At 38.0% G+C, this 22,358-nt stretch overlaps 2 protein-coding genes and 1 long non-coding RNA gene across 3 annotated transcripts in view; 2 read left to right on the forward strand and 1 right to left on the reverse strand.

Annotated features, from left to right (window-relative positions):
- Positions 1–3,057, reverse strand: part of LOC121955207 — a 66,287-nt gene extending 63,230 nt beyond the window's left edge. Inside the window, exon 1 of the long non-coding RNA XR_006106615.1 lies at positions 3,012–3,057. This is a non-coding gene — a long non-coding RNA (uncharacterized LOC121955207). The remainder of the gene's footprint in view (positions 1–3,011) is intronic.
- On the forward strand, positions 2,852–4,670 carry LOC121955204 (alpha-1,6-mannosyl-glycoprotein 2-beta-N-acetylglucosaminyltransferase). The gene is made up of 2 exons (XM_042503054.1): positions 2,852–2,927; positions 3,042–4,670. The coding sequence occupies exon 2, from the start codon at positions 3,303–3,305 to the stop codon at positions 4,560–4,562; it is 1,260 nt and encodes a 419-aa protein (XP_042358988.1). The 5' UTR covers positions 2,852–2,927; positions 3,042–3,302; the 3' UTR covers positions 4,563–4,670.
- A 5,204-nt stretch (positions 4,671–9,874) lies between these two features.
- brox (BRO1 domain and CAAX motif containing) lies at positions 9,875–21,727 on the forward strand. Its single transcript, XM_042503056.1, has 13 exons — positions 9,875–9,954; positions 10,456–10,574; positions 11,050–11,156; positions 12,400–12,496; positions 14,129–14,224; positions 14,355–14,427; positions 15,045–15,150; positions 15,484–15,573; positions 16,944–17,029; positions 17,171–17,252; positions 18,571–18,721; positions 20,243–20,402; positions 21,376–21,727. Exons 2-13 carry the CDS (start codon positions 10,474–10,476, stop codon positions 21,457–21,459), a joined length of 1,233 nt encoding a protein of 410 aa, XP_042358990.1. The 5' UTR covers positions 9,875–9,954; positions 10,456–10,473; the 3' UTR covers positions 21,460–21,727.
- Positions 21,728–22,358: the final 631 nt, after the last annotated feature.

Genomic DNA, 22,358 nt, shown 5'->3' on the forward strand with positions numbered 1-22,358 from the left:
GTGGTCCAGCAGCCTCAGCAACTACAGACTGAAGGAGGCAGCTCTTCATGAAGCAGCAGTGGAACATGACAGCCTGAGGGGGAAATAAAGAAAAAATGTCTAAACTAACAACAGCCCACTTTTGCATTCTCGCAAAATAGAGAAATGCCACACTGATGTGTGTGTTAACTGTTGTGTTCAAACTACCCATTCACAGCCTGTGTCAAGTGACAGACATGTGATAGAGGAAATCAAATCAATTATTACTTTAAACTATCTCAGTGGGCATAGACAAAGGCACACAAGACTGAGGGAATCTCACAAACAAAGCTTCCTCCATATAGACTTTACACCCTGTGCCAACTCACCTCAGACCTCCCACTTCAGCTAAGTATTGTATAGTAATAACTGATGAAGGAGTACTAGTACAACATTGTTTTTTATGGATTTTCTTGGAAAAAAACATGTGAAGTATAGTATAGTAATTACTGATGGAGTGGTATTATATCTTTACAATCTCTCTCTCTCTGTCTATTATTATATATATATATATATATATATATATGGAATATATATATATATATACACATATGCACTGCATATACATATACTTTCCCATGAACAAGCTTCAAGGAAATTGGAAATGGTGAAAATACTCTGTATTTTACGCAGGATGAAATATCTTCTACATGTGATGGAACTATCTATATTTATACTACCACTTTGGTTGCAAGAAAGTGAAAACTAGTGGAAATCTGAATTTCTGAAAATGACAGATTCTTCAGTCTTGACTTCCTGATATTAATTTGATGACTGTAAGCATTCATCGACAGCTATTTAAATGAAAACTCTGGATGTTCAGGACAAATTTCAACAGTGAAAAATGAGTGATTGATGAGTTTTAGAAGACACATACAGAGAGTCAGAAACATGCTGACATTTAGCTCAGAGGGCCAACCTTCAAACATTCATAATTTAAAAAGTTATGGAATGACCCTTATGGCATTACAATTAAGAGTTTTAGTAAGTCTTAAAGTGACATTGAAAGTTTGAAGTCATAAAAAATTCTCACCATATTTCATGTTCTCCACCTTGTAAGAGTATATTTTTATATTATTAATGGCTATTGTTATTTTATATTAATGGCACAAATGTGACAGTGTATATCTTTATTTTCTGGGGAAAACAGGTGTGACCGCTCGGTTGAGGTGATAATAATGTAACAGTGATCACCAGTTTCCTTTTTAGACTGAATTATATGTGCTTTATCTTACAATAGGCATTTGTATTAAGCCATTTAGGCACAATAAACTTGATTTACACTTTTTAACCACCTAATTTATCTAGATTTTGTGACTTGATTGTTTTGTGTTTATTTAATTTTGTTTGTTTTACTGACTCACTTTTATTTTAAGATTTGTTATTTTACTGGAAGTATTGTAATTAAAACAAACTTTATACTACAAAAATAATAATAAATTGATGCATTTTGTTGACATATTTTAGTCTGTAATGTTTTTATATGAAAAATCGCAACTGATTATACCCTTTTTTTGCAAATGTATTTCTTAGGGTACCACCATGAAATAACATATGATTTTTAATGTTTATTTTTTTAATGGATGTTGCACCCCTTTGAACAGGAAGTGCTTAGCTCTCAGGGGCAGCCTTTAGGTTCAGGTTTGACTGGTTGTATTGGAATCTATTTTGTTGTTAGAAATCTCACCCAAACACATAACAAAGGGGGGTCATACCTGAAACTACAAGAGTGGAAAACTTGATAGTCCTGATTGAAGGGGAACTTACAACAGAGGATGCAACTCGAGATACTGGTGTCAGACACTGGGACAGTGCGAGACTTAAACAGGACACTGCAGTGCTGAAGCATACTGCTTGTTCAGCAATGGGATGACTCAAGTTATGTGTTTTTTATTATCTTTTGTTTAGTGTATAATCACCTGAAAATAAGAATAGGTTTCGTTACCTTAAGGCTCATTTATGCTCAACTTTAGACACTGATGGAGCCTTCTGTCTGTACTCTGCATTCGTATTTACTGTATTTTTGTATGTTTTCGGAGAGCTTATTATTATGAGTCAGCAACATTTCAGAAGAGAAAGTTTTCACCACCAGACTCTGTCAAAAGTCCCGGTTTCTGATCTATTCTATTCGTTAAGCTGACTGCTTTGTCTGTTGAAATTAACTCTCCCATAATGTCATAAAGCCTGGGTGTCACAAATCTTCCTACAATAAACCTGAGGTCCTGTCTTACAATGTCAATTCACACATAATGAATCTTTATGTGGACCACTGTAGTTATTTATTAATTGTTAAAATGTGTTACTATATATTGCATAGGTAAATGGACAAACATCTGCCCCATTTCTTTATTCTCAGAAATTGTATTTTTACATCTCTGTGTAAGTTTAAATACATTGTTTTACAGTTTAGTTGGTAGTGAGGTAAGGTTGTGATTATATCTATCTATCTACATGTATATCCACACACACACACACACACACACACACACACACACACATATATATATATATATTCAAACGGTGCCTGATTTGCATGTACTTCACATACTATTACACAGCTATAGGTGGGATCAAATGCGCTGGAACTGCACTGAAGGTTACAGGCTACACTTACTAATAACCTCCAAACTTCCATACAAGACAAACATTGTTGCAGTGTTGTTGCAGTGAACGTAATCACTTTGTGGAAGTGATTTTCCTGCTTGTTACTATTGAAATGTGACTAATTTCCATGTGCTTCTCGTGTTACACAGCTTTAGGTGGGACAGTGATTCGCTGAGCAGCAGCTCAGTCTGGCCCCGTTGGCTGGCTTGTACACGTCAGCAGTCAATAAGTTGTAGCCAAGATGTATCATAGTCCCATCATCCTCTTCCTGGTGTGAGCGTGTTGACACAGCGCACCTAGATCGGGTAAGTCAAACTAATCTTACCGCGGCAAGTTAGTTTCTTTTCACCGCCACATTAACACACAACATGCATGAAAAGCGCACTTACTCCGCTCGCTTTGTTCTCCTTCTTCTTCAGGTGGTGAAAACAAGCGGCTGCTGCCAGTGTTGGCCGAAAGTCACGGCTTTTATGTGGACGCACGGTAACACGAAAAGCAGCCATCAAGAAACGCTTGTCACTTGGTTTAAGACACGCGACACGCGTCACGCGACGTTGGACTGGAAACAACAAGTTTCGTGGCGCGACGACACGCTGTTGCACACGACTTTACCATGAAGGCTCGCGCGATAAGGTGACTGAAAGCTGTTGTCTTCCTACGTGTGTTTTTACTTGAAGAAAATGAGGTTTCGGCTGCTCAAAAGGAATGTGCTCGCACTGTTGGGTGTTTCCTTGGTCGTGGTGACGCTGCTGTCTTTAACACGTGTGTTATTAGTCCCTGATGAGGACGCAGCTGGACCTAATGACGTCTCTCAGGTGAACGTGCGTCCTGTTGAAGCTGACATGGTGAAATTGAACTTTGCTTCTATTCAAGAGCTGACTCAGTCTGTTTACAGCGCCAATTACAAGCAGTGTGTTCTAAATGCAGACAAGTTTCCAGGGGAGCCTGCTCTGGTGCTGGTTGTGCAGGTCCACAACAGGCCTGAGTACCTCCGACTGCTCATCAAGTCCCTGGAGAGAGCTGCAGAGGTCCACAGCTTCCTTCTCATCTTCAGTCATGACTATTTTTCAGAGGAAATGAGCACCATTGTGCAAGGGATAACTTTCTGCAAAGTGCTGCAGATTTATTTCCCCTTTAGCACTCAGCTGTACCCCAACGAGTTTCCTGGGAAGGATCCACAGGATTGCCCTCGAGATATATCCAAGGACAACGCTCTCAAAACAGGATGCATCAATGCAGAACACCCGGACTCGTATGGACACTACAGGGAGGCCTTCATCACACAAACCAAACACCACTGGTGGTGGAAGCTGCACTTTGTGTGGGAGCGGGTTCAGGCCATGCAGGGCTATAGCGGCTTTGTCATCTTTCTGGAGGAGGACAACTACATCCTACCTGATTTTTTCCATTTCTATAAATCCATGATTGAGTTCAGAAAGATCAGCTGCTCTGATTGTGACATGCTGGCTTTGGGGAACCACAATGGCCTTACTGATTTCACCAGACTGTCCAATAAGGTGCTGACCACTGGGTGGATGTCCACCAAACACAACATAGGCATGGCCGTCTCCAGGGAGATGTACTACAAACTGATGGGCTGCAACAACGAATTCTGCACCTATGACGACTACAACTGGGACTGGACTCTGCAGCACCTGTCAGGAACCTGCATATCGAAGCCCATCAAGGTGCTGGTGGCGCAGGGCTCCAGGGTTCTCCACACGGGAGACTGCGGCCTTCACCAGAAGGAGAACTGCAGGCCGGAGTGGGCCTCACAGAAGGTGGAGGAGAGCCTGCAGACGGCCAAGGACGCCCTCTTTCCTCCATCTCTCGTCCTCAGCGGTGCGGAGGCAGTGGAGCACAAGGCGCACATGAAGAATGGAGGGTGGGGGGATGTTCGAGACCATTTTCTATGCAATAACTACGCCACACGTCTTTGAACTTTTCTCTACACTGTAAAAAAAACTTTCTTTTAACTTAAAAACTTGAGTTTTGGGTCTGCCTTAAATTTCTTGTTGACTTTAATTTGAGAAGACAGGTTGAATCATTACAAAATCACCTTAACTTGTCCTCTCAAATTCAGTCAACTTAAAATTATAAGGAGGTCTGAAAACTCTTTTTTTAAAGTAAAAACAAAAATTAAGTTTTTTTTACAGTGGATTTCAGAATACATCGTAAAAAGAGAGAAAGAAAAGTTTAAACCTTTAAAAGTTCCCTTCAAGGGCTCCCTTCATTTTTTGTTAAATTTGGCTGATTTCGAGAAAATAATTTGAATCATTTTAAAAAGAAAATCTCAAATTCAGTCAACGTAAAATTATAAGGCTTCGCAGACACTAGCTTTTTTAAGCTAAAACAGTTAGTTTCTTTTAACAGCGTGCAGTGAGGAAAATGTCGTTCTGCAGATGTGCCATTCACATGCAACATTTCAGGGTTTCAGAAGCAGCAGTGGTTTTCGCTTGGATTGCGCTAACTTTCTCCACCAGCAAGGTCTTTCAAAAAACAGGACTAAATCATCCAAGAACGCTGCAGTCACACATCTAGACTTGTTTTACATATTTTTAATCACCAAAGCTGCACAGTTGCCAAAGACTTTCTTAACCCTTGGAAACCTGGAATGACATCACTCTTTGTGCTGCATTCAAACATGTTTCAGAAGTATTTACATGTCTAAAACCTGTGCAAGGTTTTATTTCTTTCAGAAACACGGGAAACATAGCAATGAGCAATTTAGGAAAAAAGAAGCTCTAAAAATTGCAGGAAATTAGTAGATTTAGATTTTTTTTAAAGGCTAGGGGAACTGTCCAGAAAGGGATGATTGTAATTGTTAATGTTAAATTATTTTACAGAATTATTCAAATCTTGTACAAACTTTTTTTCTGTTTTGTTTATTACTTGTTTTTGGGGATTTTCTTTTTTTAGCTCATTTTCAGATATTTTTTTACCGTTTTTAACGTTTTACCAAATCTTGCAAATTTTTGAATCATTTCTTATTAAGTTGCTCATTACCTTTTTATCAAGGAAAGAAATCAAGCCGATTTGCTCAAGTTTTAAGGGTTAATATTTGTGTTGCACTGTAAAAAAAATGTTTTTAACTTTAAAAAGTTAGTGTTTGGGCTGCCTTAATTTTTAAGTTGTCTGAATTTGAGAAGGCAAGTTGAATCATTACAAATAACCTCAGTGTTTCTTCTTAAAGTCAACTTAAAATTTCAGTCACTTCAGACACTTCTTTATTAAGTGAAAACAAATAGTTATTTTTACAGTGTGTGTATAATGCAAGCTCAGTCACGCCGATCAATGCCATGTACGCAGGTCTGTTTATCTCTGGGTGTCTTACAAGCCAAAACAGTAGATTAGATTTATTGTACAGTGATGGGAAATGAGAGTAGACTATATTAGAGTGTGCATGTACACATATTAATTTGCAATTTTTATTTTGGAAACCTATTTCTTGGAGAACATTGCACAGGATGTGTATTCACAGAATGCTCAGTGTGTGATGAATGTCTTGCATTGCTTTTATGAACCTTCAATGCTTTTTACATTTGCTTTTATACGGTACGTTTAAGTGCAACACCAAAAGGGCTCATGTACCGCGCAGACTTACAGGTTCAGTCAAAATGTGTATGACAATCTGAATTATAATGGGAAAGTAGTTTATTTTGTGTTGTTGACTGTTGGCCTTAATGCAGAAATTTTGTAGTGGGGTTGTATGAGGTGGTCACCCATAGTCTGTGATATTCATATTTTTAGGTGGCAAAAATGCATAGAGCTGCAGCCCCGTCTATGGCAGTACATTGCTTATATTGGTGGCTGTATTCCTGCCTGCTTCTCCAAACTGAGGGTGAGACTGCCATCTACTGTAGTTCATAGTGGTGTAAATCACCAGAGGCCCCACTATAAAGATATAATAACTTATACTTAATCTTTTGAAACCTATCGACATCACTTTTCTTGTGCTGCTTTCAAACGCCTTTCACAAGTGTTAAAACGTTTGAATGCTGAGCAAATCAGTTTGAGTTCTTTCAAAAACACGAGGAAAAAGGCAGTGAGATCGGTTGGTTGGTAGGTTAAGAAAAAGAAAAGAAAGGTAGGTAAGAAAAAAGCTTGGGAAAATAAATAACTAAAGCTATGATTAGAATTACCAAAATTACATATTCTAAATTATGTTAAAGAAAATGATTATTATTAATATTAGCACTTTATTTTAGTTTTTTCTTTTTCTTTTTTGCTAAATTCTGGTAATTGTCTTGTACTCTTTTTTTTTTTCTTTTACTCATTACTTATTAATTTTGGGATATTTCTTCTTAAGTTGATCATTGTCTTTTTTTCTATATTTTTGAAAGAAATTGGACCAATGGATTAAGTCACAATACAAATACAGGATTTTAAATGTATTGCAGTATGCTAAGTATTGCGATAAATTGACTTCTTTAAAAACAAATTGAAGAAAAGGGCAGTGAGATACTTTTAGATGTTACGTAATAACATAATAAATGTTATGCTAATTGCAAGAAATTGGTAGATTTCAAAAAAGATAGGGAAATGTCTCGGTAAAAAAGCAAGAGAAATGTCAAGGGAAAAAGAAAAAAGAGCTGGGGATTTTTTTCTATAAGTATAACTATTTTCATAATTACCATAATTACATATTCTTAAATATGTTACAAAAAATTGTAATTGTTAAGCATCTTTTCCAAGTCAAGTTTTTGTTAATTTTTCTTTTCTGATTACTTGGTAATTTCCAGGATATTTCTTAAGTTGCTCATTCCATTCTTCATGTTCTTGAAAGAATTGAAGCCAGTGGGTCAAGTTGATATGGGTTAAGACAATATTATCAGTATTTTAAATGTGTTGCGTTATGTTGAGTATTGCAATTTATTCTCTTTTTTTCAGCAGCAAAGTATGTCTCCCAGAGACACTTTTTTCTGTTAAGAGTCTATAAGAGTTTTCAGTCTGTTCATCCCTCTTCAGTCATTGTTATTGCAGCAAATTGTATCTATTGGACTGAACAAGCAATAGAGTTCTACTTTGTATTTTGAGTATTTTTTGCCCTGAAAAACAATATGGCAATCCTATGCTGTACTGAATAATTTTTGTTTCCCCACTGCTAGTAACTAATACACTGACCTATGGATATATACCTCGTACAAGCCCACTGCAAAAAATCTCAACTCTCCCTTTAATGCCAAAGGTTTTTCTGCACATAATGGAATTTGTGTGACTGGACGTAACCTTCACTCTCTTCCTGTTAGAAGCTGGGCTCTTTTCTTTTTGAAGTGAGGTCAGCTGACACCTGTGATCATTTTTTTCCACTCCCCACTCTGTTGACCCCTGGTCGCAACAAGGGAACAGGCTTAATATTGATTTTTTTCTGGTCTTGTAGTTGTGACTCTATTTGCTTTCTGAGGGTGAAAAGTGACCTTTTGGAGTCTTGTTGAAGATCTGTAGTTTTGCGATCACCATCCGTCATTCTGAATTTTTATATTTGCACCTTCTTTTTTGGGATGAATTTTGGGATATAATATCCAATGAGAACAGACTGAATTGAATTTGGATTTTATAAAAAAGGTGTCCCTTTTCTGGCATTTACTCAATAGATAGTCCTTTTTTTTCTTTTTTTTTTAAGTAACATCCCAAATTGAGCCAATTAACACAATATTGCCTTAAAGCTGACCAAAAGTGCCTTTTGATTGTTGCTTTGTGCCTTAACTTGTTTTGAGAGATTTTTAAAGATGTACTTGTAACGTTGTTTATGACCAACTAATGAGTGCTACTTATTTGTACTGATGTTTGGGCATGTATAGTTCACGCGATTTCTACTTTTGCTTGTGTCTTCATTAGATATTAAGGAAAAATGGAATGTCAGTGTGGCAAAAGTCTTTGTACAATGAGGTAAAATAATTGCATCACTTTGGCATGTTGCTGATAACAGCTGATGTTGACTTTAGACGGATGATGTAATCCGAATACTGATGCACCTCAGTGAGCCTGATGGAGATTTCGACTGAAGAAATATAAAATGAATGTGATAATGAAATAAATAATATTCTGTTGTATGTTGAAAAGCACAATCAATTCTTAATGAACATGGCCTCATACAGACTTTGTAAAAATGACTGTCACTGATGTGTGTATGTGGGTTGGATTCCTCGGTCAATGAGATGTACGGGTGTTGAGAATGAGACCAACTTTTTTGTTGTTGTTGCTTGTTTTCTTTCTGATAATCACTTGAAATGGCTGTTCATTGTTCACCTAATACTTGCCAAATAGGAAAAAAATAAAAGGCTGAACTGTAACTGTTTGTCTCTTTATTTGTTGAAAAAAATAAAAATCTATTGACGCCTTATTTAAACCATTTGAAACCTGGAGTAACATCACCTTTCTTGTGTTGCTTTCAGGTGTCTTTCTCAGGTGTTTTAACCAAAGGCAATGAGCAAGTGGCAAGACATTTTCTACAGACTGCAGAAAAATTAAGACATTAAAAAAAAAAAACCTAGGGAAAAAGCCAATAAGAAAAAAGAAAAAAGCTGGGGGAAAATGTATTTAAATGATCATAATCACATATTAAAAATTACTTTACATAATTAGGATTCTAATTTTTAAGCCCTTTCCCCAGGTAATTTCACAGTTTTTTCTTTTTTTTACTTGTTTGTGTTTTGATATGTCCACAAATTGCAAGAAATTAGATTTAAAAATGACTTTTAAAAAGCTAGGGAAAAAAAGAAAAAAGCTACACAAAAGGGCCATTATAATAATCATATTTAAAAATCATGCTACAGAATTATACAGATCAAGCAATTTATTAAGGTCATTTCCTTTTTTATCTTTAAAGTCGCTAAGGTTCTTCTTTTTTTTTTTTTTCTTCTTTTTTTTTTTATTACTTTTTCCTTTTTTTTTTTTTTTTACAGTTAATCACATATTGCCTTCAAGCCAACCTGCCCAGAAAAAAAAGCTGGGGAATATATATTTTTATAATTTCATAATTATGACATAAAGATGACAAAACAAGCCCCTTCAGATAAGTATTCACCGAGAGAACCGGTGAGACACAACATCAGCTGCACACAGGATTACAGTGATTTGCCTGACAGCTGTTTTTTAAAAATTGTCAACTCGCCCGTGTTTACGGCCCTCTGATCCATTGATCACTGATCAAAAGCCGAGCTGATCCGAGCTGATCGCAGATCGGAGATATTTCCTGGACACACGTCACGTGACTAAAACGCGTGTTTCCATTGGTCAGCTTCTACTCGGTGTTTATTTCCGGAAGTAACTTGTTGTCTGTCTGTCAGACTTTCCATACGGATCATCAAATCTCCAGCGCCGGAACGATAGGTAAACAGTAAAACGTATCAAATGTTAAAATAGCTTCTTCCATTGTTTTTAGCAGTGTAATAGGCGAGTTGTCACGTCAATGTAATTAATCATGTTTACGTTCAGATGTAGCCAGTGTTAGCCGTTAGCTGTTGCTCTCCGAAGCTTACGTAATGGACTTTTGTCCACAACGGACGGACAAATAACTGTTAAAAACAACATTCATAACAGCCCAAATAAACACCAGGGGATTATATTTCTACATGACAGAAAGCTAACTTTGGTAAAGAAGCAAACAGTGCCCCGTGAAAGAGCTAACGAGGCGGCTAGCGACTTCTAGCGGTTCACTATATGTGACGTTAGCCAAGATGACATGCAAGCTAATGTAGCTAATGCCGCCTGCTTATTAAACATTTTACTATGATATACTATATAATATATTAAACTACAAATTACAGTTGTGATAAGAATCACACGGTGTGCATTAAGTGCTGGTCATGGTGTATTGTCCACCGTTTGTAGGTGTGTCCTCGGCACAGGATGGCTCACTGGTTCCACAGAAACCCCCTGAAGGCTACAGCTCCTGTGTCCTTTAATTTCTACGGAGTGGCAGGGAGCCCCGCTGCCAACAAGATATGCAAGTATGTCTTATCTCCATTTATTACACTGGAAACACCGTTATCAAACTGCACTGTGACTGTATGACCCTGATCAGGGTCAGAAAGATTGTTGTGTTGTTGCCCATACCCAAATGACAATGCACTATTCTATGACATACTGCTGTCTAATTGGATTTCTATCACTGTGATCTCCTTACCTTAAAATATATACAATATCTTATAGTTTATAGGATACACTAGAAAGAAAATGAATATTAAATAACCAAATAAATACATGGTGAATGTCAAACCCCCTCTCCATCCCTGTCCCAGGTTATCTTTAGCCTTAACATTATTTGTGCAGTTTGAATTTCCACAAGATCTGTAAATTTTAATAATTTTGGCTGTAATAAATTGTGTATAATCTCTGAATACTGTAATGATCAGCATATCTTTAGCATATAAAACAAAAGCTATGACTATTGAGCATCGATCGCTGTTTGTTTGACACATTCAGTGACCTGAGGACAACCAGGGCCAGACTGCTGGAGATGTTCACCGATGTCACCTGTAACCCTGAGATCATGAAAAATGCCACAGATGCATACTTCTCCCTCCTCCAAGGTGTGTTTGCAATTTATCTTTCCTCTGATTGGTGAGGTTGCTACCAGGGTTGGAAATTAACCTTTTGATCCATCTGCCGACATGGCTGGTGGAACCTAAAACCATTGTGTTTTTTGGGTGGTGAGTGAAGCAAATCTAGCAGCTAGCTGCATATTTTACCAGTGTTCTCTGGTGGCTAAGTGCTAGTTTCCAACCCTGGTATTAACCCCGTAACCCTTTGATATCTGGAGCAACATCACTACTCTTGTGCTGTTTTCAGACTCCTTTCACAAGTACTGAGACCTTTGAACCCGGAGCTAACTGGTGCCATCATGAATTGCAAATAACTTACTTTCAATGTGTTTTTTTAATATGTTCTCAACAATATACAAAAAAACGATATACTGTAAATAAAGAATATGTATGAATGTTTACAAAAATGCTGCAATTTCTTTTAAATATATACATACATGGTGACAAGCTGTGTTTAAACTACTGGAAAAGTATAGCACACGTGGCTGTGTGCTATATTTTGTTTTTGTATACATGTATGTGGCTGTACATGTATACAAAAATAAATAAGAACACATATGCAGCAACAACAAATACAAATATAAAATAATTAATGAAAAGGAAAAAAAAATACATCGGGGGTTCTACATGACAGACACTGTTACAAGTCCTTCATTGCATTAACTGCAAGAAAAAAGAGGATGATTTTTATATAGCTATGAGGAAAAATATCATGGGAGATAAACTACATGTATGAATACCATAATTAAATACTTGAGATGATGTTACAGAATTATTTTAATTAAACAATTTAAGAACTTTTCCCAAGTCATTTTCTTTTCTTTTTTTTTTATTTTTTCAATGTATTTATTTAAATGTTTTTTGAAGCTAATTTTCAGGTAATGTTTTTTTTGCTTCTGACTAAGTTTTTGGGTCATTTTTTCTTTCATTCCTCATTGCTTTGAAACATTATTCAAATCAGCAGAACTTTATCCTAATTCTGGTAGAGATCTCAAATTTGCCCAAGATACCAAATGCGACAGGCTGAATTTTAAATAAATTTGTGTAAAACATTTGTACATTTATTGAGCAAGATCAAGGCCTAAAAATATTGATTGAAAAATTAATTGTCATACTTGAATTGTTTGTTGTAGTAAATAATGTTTGTTTTATGATTGCATTCATTGTTTTTTTTTTTTTGCCAAACAGACTGCTTCTTTTTTTCTCTAAAATGTTGGTTATGATCCAACAGGCTTTATCATATCCTTGGATGGAACTACACAAGAGAACAAGATGAGGTTCATCCAGAACTTCAAGTGGACTGACACTTTACAGGGAAACACGCCAAGGTACAAAAACACACACACACACACACACACTCTCAACACCTCCAGTCTCATCGGGAGCATGGGATTTAGGGTTTATGGCTGTGGAATAGTCAGGATGGGCTGCAGCTTTAAGGAGCGGCAAATTCAAGAGTGCACAGTGTTTTCAGGTGGCCAATAACCACCTCTCTCGGTATTCTGGGCAGAACTGGTCACTAAAAACTTACAAAACAATCAAAAACACAACTCTTACTCTAACTTATTCAGTTATCAATCTCTCTGATGTGTTACTGTCAGGACTCTGGCCACTCCGGTCTTGGATGTCAATCTTGCGATTTGACATCCAAGACCATCAAAATATAACAGAGGGACTTAACTGGAGGAAGAGTGAAGCGTGCACTCGACTTCTGCTTTTCCAGGCAGCGTGTCCCTCTGTGCAGCGGTCAGCTGTGGCGGTGTGCGTGTGCGTCCAGCCTGTGTTCCTCAGTCGCGCCCCCACAGTCCACGCGGGTTCTTCAGCACCGGACTCTCGACCCAGCCTTAGGCTGGCGTCTTCTCATTGTCCTCTCAGCGTCTGCACAGACCAAGTCTGAGCTGCTCCGTTCCACCACACCACTCTGCTCTCCTCTGAGCACGCGCACGTCCTGCATACCTGTGCTGCATTTCCTCATTGGCTGTCCGGAGGGAGGCGGAAAACACCGCGCCGGTTTAAATTATAAACCCTGCCAAAAACACACAACCATACAGCGCCGCCACCAGGGCCACACCACACATCCTTTTCCCTCACACACACATACCGCCTCACCCTGTGACACTCGCACACCCCAGAGTGCACAGATGGGCAAAAATGCATTCGCTTTTTACACAACGTGGGCGAGGTATGATAACATTGTCAGTCTGAAACTAGCAACAACTTTTCTTACTTTTGGTTTAGATACTTCTGTGAACATGCCAGATAAAACAGTTGCATAAAAAGTAAATATAAGAAAAACAACACCAGAATACCCATCAGACCAATCAGAATACTTATTAACACCCCCTTTTTCACACACACACACACACACACACACACACACACTCACACACACACACTCTCAAACACTTAGATCAACATCAGTTTTCTTGTGCTGCGTTAAGACGTCTTTCATTAACACTCTGAAACCTGAAAAAATGGTTTTATGTCTTTCAAAAACATGGGAAAAAAGCCATAATGAGCAACTTGTAAAAAAAATAAAATAGTGTCAGGGAAATGATCTCAAAATTATCTGGGGGTGATTATTAGATATTAACAAAAAATGGGGAAAAACATAGGAAAAAACTTAAAACTATGCTACAGAAGAAATGATATAAATATATACAGTCTCTAGCATGTGGGCATGGATACTTTTTTCCCTCCTCTCTTTTTTAAATTATTTTCAGGTAATTTTCTTTTAACTTTTTAGTAATTTCTTGCTATTTCGGGGGCAATTTCTTACTAAGCTGCTTGTTGCCCTCTTCAATTTGTGCAGATATCAAACCGTTAAGATAAAGCCCTTAGATGTTTTTTTTTTATCATAGTCATTACTCCTCAGAACCTCCAGCTCCAGCGAGCGGTGTCTTGTAGAGGCATTGTTGACTTGTGTGTATGACCGTCTGTGACTCTGTGCTCTGCTCCAGTGCCCAGCAGGATGCAGTCTTTGAGCTGGTCTCCATGGCCTTCAATGTAGCCCTCTGGTACACCAAGTTTGCCTCCAGACTAGCAGGGAAGGAGAAGTATGAGCCTTTTTATCTGTACTGTTGAATTTAATTATGTTAAATCAGTCGGATATTTATTAATCCTTAAAACTTTACATTGTTTTGTGACTATAGTAAACTTGTCACGTCATGTTTTCCTGCTCACTAGCGTAACGGAGGCTGAAGCAAAAGATGTTCACCGGAGCCTGAAAGTTGCTGCTGGTATATTCAAAACCCTCAAGGTGAGAACCCCAAACAGGCTCCTCCATGTTACTGTGGAGCTGTGGGACCCAGATGTTTTGGTGCTCCTACAATAAGTCTAAAAATACACTGTGGAAACTAAATAGTTACATTAATGCTGTTAAGTGCAAAAAATGCTCAATTTTTGATCCCACAGCTATCAAAGCATAAAAACTATTTTAACTATTTTCTACCTGATGAGGTCATTTTGACCATATTTGGCATATGGAGGAAAAACATGCTATTTCTACGAGGTGCAGTCACAATCAGTGTTGCTGCTAATCATTGACATATCCCAGGCTGCGATAATAATAATAATAATAATAATAATAATAATAATAATAATAATAACATTAAAAAATTTTTTTTTTAAGTTATGACAAAATCCTGGCCTTTACAGGTTTAAAATTCTGAAAATTAATGAATAATTGAAATTCATGATTAGGACTGATGCTGGTTAAAAAAATGAACGCAATTAAAGTAGAAAATCATATTAATGTATAGTATTTTTTACATCTTGAGTTTGAAAGAGCGATATGAGTATGTGTAATATTAAAGCGGGCCCTTAAGGGTTAATGAAGTACATTTCACTGAACTCGCTCAATTCACTCATTCACAGGAGGTTCACATCCCTCGTCTCATCACCCCGGCTGAGAAGGGCCGAGACCTGGAGCCCAGAGCCATCGATGCGTATATCATCCAGTGCCAGGCGGAGGCACAAGAAGGTACAGCTGCTCCAAGCTGCAGTTCTGCTGCAGACACCAGAAAGCTACATACACCTACACTCATGAGCCAGAAGAATGCAGCAGGCAGTGTGTGTCAGGCGCATTTCTGACTTTGTGTTTACATCTGATTTTCTTCTGACTTTTTTCAACTCATCCTGTTTGAGCTGCACATCGCTGGGCTGCAGAGGTGTAGTTTTTTGATTAGCTACAGATCTATTATAAACAGGGTTTCTAGACTAGTGACCGCAGATAAATAATAATAATAATTCCTAATTACATCAAAATGTATTTAGTTCTTTACAGTCTGTTCCTTCCTTTTTTTTTTTTTTACAGTGACAATTGCCAGAGCGATTGAACTGAAGCACAACGCCACGCTCATCGCAGCGCTGGCATTTGAGACAGCAAACTTCTATCAAAAGGCTGGTCAGTATTTTACCACTTGGGATTTTTTAAATGTCTGTGTTAATAAAACCATTTGGCCATCATTTTTGTTACTTTGTATTAGTTTTGTGTAAAGTACTGTAATGGAAGCTTTCATGGAGGGACCCTCATCAAAAACACATCCAGCAAATACTGCAGACATCTAAAGTCAAGCTCGACTGTGAAGCATGAGTCTGTAGAAATGCATTTCACGTGCGCTGCATATAATAAGTGCTTAACATGGAGATACATTGTTTTTTCTTCTTTAACAAAGGACACCATGACAGTATTACCAGGGTCCCTGCAGATCCCGCAAAAGTCTTCAAAGGCATTGAATTCATTAATCTAAAAATAAGGCCTTAATTGGTATTATGTGTAATTAAATTAACCTTTCAAAAGTCTTAAAATTTTTCAGTTATGGGATGTAGGATTTTATGAATCTTTTGTTCTTACGTTGTATTGAAAAATCTCAAAATAATTGTAAACATTTTTTTTTGTTCAGTAATAATTGATTTTCTGAAACTCATGATGGGAAAACATGATGATTGCAGATGCAGACTGAAAAACACAAAATTGCCTAGAAAATCAGCCAGTAATGCCAGATATTTCACACTGCTGTTGGTAAAAACTAAAAAAGATACTTTTAGGATAATATCCTTTCAAAAGTCAGGTTTTATGCTTTAATAAACACCAGCAAAATGAAATTGTCCATCTTTAATTTTGGTTATTATAAAATTTGTATAAACTCAATTCTGAGTGGCTTTTAAAAAAGTAAGTGAAAACCTTAAAACTTCCTTACTTTAAGGTGATTCCTCAGAGCTAATAGCAAGAAAAGCATTATACACAACTTGCACTGCACTACATTAAAACCCATAAAATGATGCCACATTTTGAAATGGTGGTACACACAACCAACAGCAATATGATATGGTAGGGCCAAAAAAATAAAGGGCACATTGACAGTTTTCTCACAGTCCTGCGTGTTGCAGTGATTTTGCAGATGAATATTGTTTTTACACATTATTTTAGTATGTAGAGTATTTATTTGTTTATAATTTTAAGTTTTTTATTATTATTTTTTTAATCCTGAGAGAGTGGTGTCTGTACTAGTTGTGTATAAGCATTAATTATTTCTCACTGTATTTGTATAGTTACCATTAATTTCTATGTCTGTGTATATTTGCAAACAATTTGTGCTAATTGACCCCTCTCAATAACATGCTTTAAATGTAATAACAGGCCCTTTAGAGGCCACTCAAACAGCCCATGTGACAGCTATAGTGATAATGTGGCTGGTATTTGGTCACTAGGAGAGTGCTTAAGGCGTAACACTTCTCTAACAGGCTGTTAACGGTCAGGATTTGTGTCCACAGACCACACACTGAACACTCTGGAGCCGGAGTGCAGCAACAAATGGAGGAAGTACCTTCAGCTGAAGCAGCACTTTTACATGGCTTATGTAAGTTCACGCACATCCTAAAGCACTTCACTCTGCCTCCGTTTGTGTAAAGAAGCCTTGGATGCAAACTACTCTTCTTTATAAAGACACAACAGAAAAGACTAACCAGGCTCCTGACTCAACTCCGTCACTGTGTTCCAGGCCTACTGCTACCATGGACAGACACTGCTGGCTAGTGACAAGTGTGGAGAGGCTATACGATCTCTGCAGGAGGCAGAAAAGTGTGAGTGCAGCGGTGTCCTCTGTGTGTGTGTGTGCGTGTTTGTTTCCTGTGTGTTTTTTTGTTTCCTGTGTGTTTGTTTCCTGTTTTGTTTCATGTGTTTGTTTGTTTCCTGTGTGTTTGTTTCCTGTTTGTTTCATGTGTTTGTTTGTTTCCTGTGTGTTTGCTTCCTGTTGTTTGCTTCCTGTGTGTTTGTGTTTTGTGTGTTTGTTTCCTGTGTGTTTGCTTCCTGTTTGTTTTGTGTGTTTGCTTTGTGTTTGCTTCCTGTGTGTGTGTGTTTGTTTCCTGTGTGTTTGCTTCCTGTGTGTTTGCTTCCTGTGTGTTTGCTTCCTGTGTGTTTGCTTCCTGTGTGTTTGTTTCCTGTGTGTTTTTGTTTCCTGTGTGTTTGCATGTGTTTGTTTCCTGTGTGTTTGTTTCCTGTGTGTTTTGTTTGTTTGTTTGCTGTGTGTTTGTTTCCTGTGTTTGCTTCCTGTGTGTTTTGTTTTTCCTGTGTGTTTGTTTGCTTCCTGTGTGTTTGTTTCCTGTGTTTTGTTTGCTTCCTGTGTGTTTGCTTCATTGTGTGTTTGTTTCCTGTGTGGTGTTTGCTTCCTGTATGTTTGCTTCCTGTGTGTTTGTTTCCTGTGTTTGCTTCCTGTGTGTTTGCTTCCTGTGTGTTTGCCTCCTGTGTGTTTGTTTCCTGTGTTTGCTTCCTGTGTGTTTGCTTCCTGTGTGTTTGTTTCCTGTGTTTGTTTGTGTGTGTTTGTTTCCTGTGTGTTTGTTTCCTGTGTTTGCTTCCTGTTGTTTGCTTCCTGTGTGTTTTGCTTCCTGTGTGTTTGCCTCTTGTGTGTTTGTTTCCTGTGTTTTGTTTCCTGTGTTTCCTGTGTTTGTTTCCTGTTTATGTGTTTGTTTCCTGTGTTTGTTTTCCGTGTGTTTGTGTGTTTGTTTCTCTGTTTGTGTGTTTGTTTTTGTTTCCTGTTTGTGTTTGTTTGCCCTTGTGTGTTTGTGTGTGTGTTTGCTTCCTGTGTGTTTGTTTTTGTGTGTTTGTTTCCTGTGTGTCTGTTTGTTTCCTGTGTGTTTGTTTGTTTCCTGTGTGTTTGTTTCCTTTGTGTTTGCTTTCTGTGTGTTTGTTTGTTTCCTGTGTGTTTGTTTCCTTTGTGTTTGCTTTCTGTGTGTTTGCTGTGTGTTTGTTTGTTTCCTGTGTGTTTGTTTCCTTTGTGTTTGCTTTCTGTGTGTTTGTTTGTTTCCTGTGTGTTGCAGCAGTGTCTCATTATGAAATGAGGAACGTCTTAACTTCCTTTGCTTTACTGCCTGGATTTCTTACGCACTAACCTTCTCTGTTTAGGTTACTCCCGCGCCGAGGCGTTGTGTAAAGAGTACCGTCAGACCAAAGGACCTGGCACCACGGCCAAACCGTCAGAGCAGCTGTTCTTCCTCAAACTGGGCGGCCTCATCAAAAACACGCTGCAGAAGTGCCAGAGAGAAAACGGCTTCATGTGAGTCATGCAGGACAGACGCACTATATAAACTGGACAAAGCATTTCAGAACTATTCACTGTGCACGGAACATTTTCTATCATCTCAGAGGTTTACACACTTTTCAGCTGCACAAACATATAGACCAGAGATTCTAAAACTTAGTATTCAAAGGTCTGAACCTGATTTCTATTCCAACAGCAAAGGTCTGGAATGATTGGTGATAAGCAAATTACTTTTTTTAAACTTGCTTATAACTTACAAGCAATATACATTTAAGTTTAAGGCATTCTGATGCCACTGTTTGACCACTTATGCATGAGAAAAGGACTTACTACAGAGCAGCCAGCCTCTCACAGAGAGGTTCAGCAGCTCTCTGCTGCGTCACAGATCTCACAAACAAATAGTTAGTTGATTCATAGGAAGGTTTTGAGTTTTGTTGTCCTCACCTCTGTATTCTGAGGATACTGCTGTTTGAACTGTCTGTGCTTTGTGTCACAGTGACGTTTAGTATTTCCAATCTTCACAACTCAAACTGTCTGCACATCAAATGCATGGGCTTTGTGCTGGATTTGGGCAAAATGAGCGCATATTTCTGTCCACTGGTCTTTGGATCGTTTTTCTTGGTCAGCTTTTCTACTCTTTGCACATTTGGATAGGGGCATCCTCAACGCATTGGTGACGTTATGTACGCTGACAGAAGACGCTGTAGTCTTCCTTCCTCGCGCCCACAGGACAGAACGTGAACGCCCTTCAGCTGTTAACTAACTTGCTAATTTGAATGGACGAATGTTAGACGACCCTTGAACTCTGACATGTGATTGCTAACATGTCATACGCTCGGCGACTGTCAGCGTTTCCATGACAACTTCAAACAGGGGAACGATTACATTTAAGACTTGGACCAGGATTGCTGCAGGGATCTCTACTATATACTATACTACACAAAACTAACCACTTATTGATAAGTATGATTTTTTTAAAAAAAGTAGGAAACACACCTCATTAAATTGTATTATTGCTTTCCTAATATGAGGAGCGGGCTGGACTGACACGCCATCCACTCGGGAGTCCGGACTTAGACAACATCTGATGTGGACTGAACCACACTGCTTGTTTGCAATAACTTTGGGGTAGAAAACTGCCGCGTCACACAGGCTACATGTAATCAAACTGCGCTAAGCAAACTCTGCCTTAATCGATTAGTTTGAAACCAACTAAAAAAAGTCAGTCTTCAAGCTGTAGCTTGCTGTAATACAGTCCTTACTGACGGAGAGCCATTATAACACCAGACTCCACTGAGAAAAAACATTTTACTCCACTGAACAGCGGAGCTGCTGCTCTACCGCTGCCTCCATCAGCTGTTGCTGAAGCTGAAGAGGAGAGAATATTCAAATAAAGTGTACACTTAAACTGATACTGATTCTTTTTTCAGGTGGCTAAAATGTTTTGCTGTAGCCCCGTCCGCAGAACACTTCTCAGCCGATCATAATCAAGGACTCTTAAGTGTTTCTAATATAACTTTGGACGCATTTCCTCAGATACTTCCACAAGGTTCCAGCTGAGGCGCCCCAGCTGGAGCTGAAGGCCAGTTACGGCTTGGCTGAGCCAATCCCCTTTGAGCTGCCGCCTCTCAGTGAGCAGTGCACCGCTGAAGTCTACGCCACCTTCGATCTGACCAAGGGAGCCAAAAATGACAAGGTACAGCAGCTCGCCACGCTTTACCGCAAAAAACACACAACACAGCACACACAAACACCACATTACAGGGTTCCTACAGTCATGAAAAACCTGGAAAAGTCATTAAAGACGCTAATAGCAATTTCCAGGTTTGAAAAAGTTTTGGAAACTAAATATACCTGGAAAGTTTTGGAAGAATCACGGAATTATGTTTCCTGAACCTGTATAATAACACATGATGTGTTCGATGACCATGGGAAAGTCTGATGTTAATATCCGTTTTTACAGTTTCCGGCTGTGATAAATGCTGTCATTTATGGAGGGCTTGTTTTCTTCAAAAATTGCCAAAAGTAACATTTCTTGCCAAAATTGCCAAAAACTTGAGGTAAAGAAAAAGAAAAATTATTGCCAAAATGTCTTCTTCAAAAAACATTAATTTTATTGACAAATCACCGAAATAAAGAAGGTTTTTCATTGTTTACCAGTTTCCATTTAATGTTTGTTTCAGCTGCATTAGTTGGCAGGTGACAAAAGTGACAAAAGTTAGCAAAAGGAACATTTTTTTCTTTTTAAGTCATTGTTTTTCTTTCAACGCCAAAAAGTAAAAAACAAAAATATAGCCAACATCTTTTGAAAATAACATGGCTTTGGCGGGCGTGTTTTTCTTTAAAAGTCAGTGGTAAAATAAACACAAAATACAGGCATTTAAAGTTGTACGGCACCACCCCCTGCCCTCATAATTAAAGAACGACCCCTAGGTTATATTAAAATATTACATTTTAAACCTCTAAACCTTTATTTTTTAGATTTTTTTTTAATTTTAAAAAGCTACCATAAAGTAATGAAAAAGAACCGAAAAATAGTGGGGTTTTTTTCAGAGAATATGTGGTCTTGAAATGTGCCTCAAAATCATGGAACCCTGTCATCAAGTCTTTATCCAAAAGAAGCTGATGAATAGCCGAAGTGTGTCTCACATGTGTTGCTTTGCCTGCAGGCAAAAGCCAAGGAGGAGGAGGTGAAACCAGTGAAGGAGCCAGATCTGAAGCCTCAGAAGGACACGGGCTGCGTCCTCTCTTAAACGCTCCACACATTCCATCATCGGCCTCAAGCTCCAGTTCCATCTATTGTAATGATGGCATCCATATTCCCACTCATATAAACCTCCATAGGAAAAATGTATTTTTTGTAATATTAATCCATGGTGTTCAACATTTATGCTGTGTGTTGTATTTGCTGTGACAGCCAGAGCCAGTCCTCCTCCTCACAGCTCCTCTTTCAGAGAAAAGATGTTTTTTCAGGCTGAAACAATGACTTTGAATGAAGTCTTTTCATGAAGTTATAACAAATATGATGACTATAAATTGGCCTTATTGGTGAAGCAGCCCTGTTAACGGTGCCTTTGGCTGCAGTGTAAACCTGCTCACTGTGGCCTCTGACAGAAGCGTCTGCGGCTGAATTCACAAAACTCTATTACAAAGAGTTGTTGAATACATGTTAAGAAAATCCTTAGAAAAGTGATGTTTCCGAAGAATTAAACCTTAAAGTTAAGAGTAGATCCTGATAATGATAACACTTACTGACAGTGTCTTAGCCTGTAACCCTTTGAAACCTGAGTAAATTGGCATGATTTCTTTCAAATACATGCGAAGAAGGCAGTAAGCAACCAAAGATATTATTTAAAAAATGTCTAAATATGAGTATAAAAAAAGAACAAACAAGGCAATCAAGACTTACCTGTAATGACAATAATCAGTATAGCTTTTTCCCTAGCTTTTTTCTTTTTCCCCTAGGTGTTTTGACAAGTAATTTTCATATACATATTTTTACATATTTCTTGCAATGTGTGGAAAGCCTTGAGGGAATTCCAAATGAATTTTCAAAAGCTGACGTGGACCGAAGGATGAAGTGATCAGATTTTTGTGGTCACAGGTCAAATTTAAAGGTCGCTGTAACCTTGTCCATCTCATTAATGTAAAC

Source organism: Plectropomus leopardus, chromosome 16, assembly GCF_008729295.1.
Source record: "Plectropomus leopardus isolate mb chromosome 16, YSFRI_Pleo_2.0, whole genome shotgun sequence".
NCBI lineage: Eukaryota > Metazoa > Chordata > Actinopteri > Perciformes > Serranidae > Plectropomus > Plectropomus leopardus.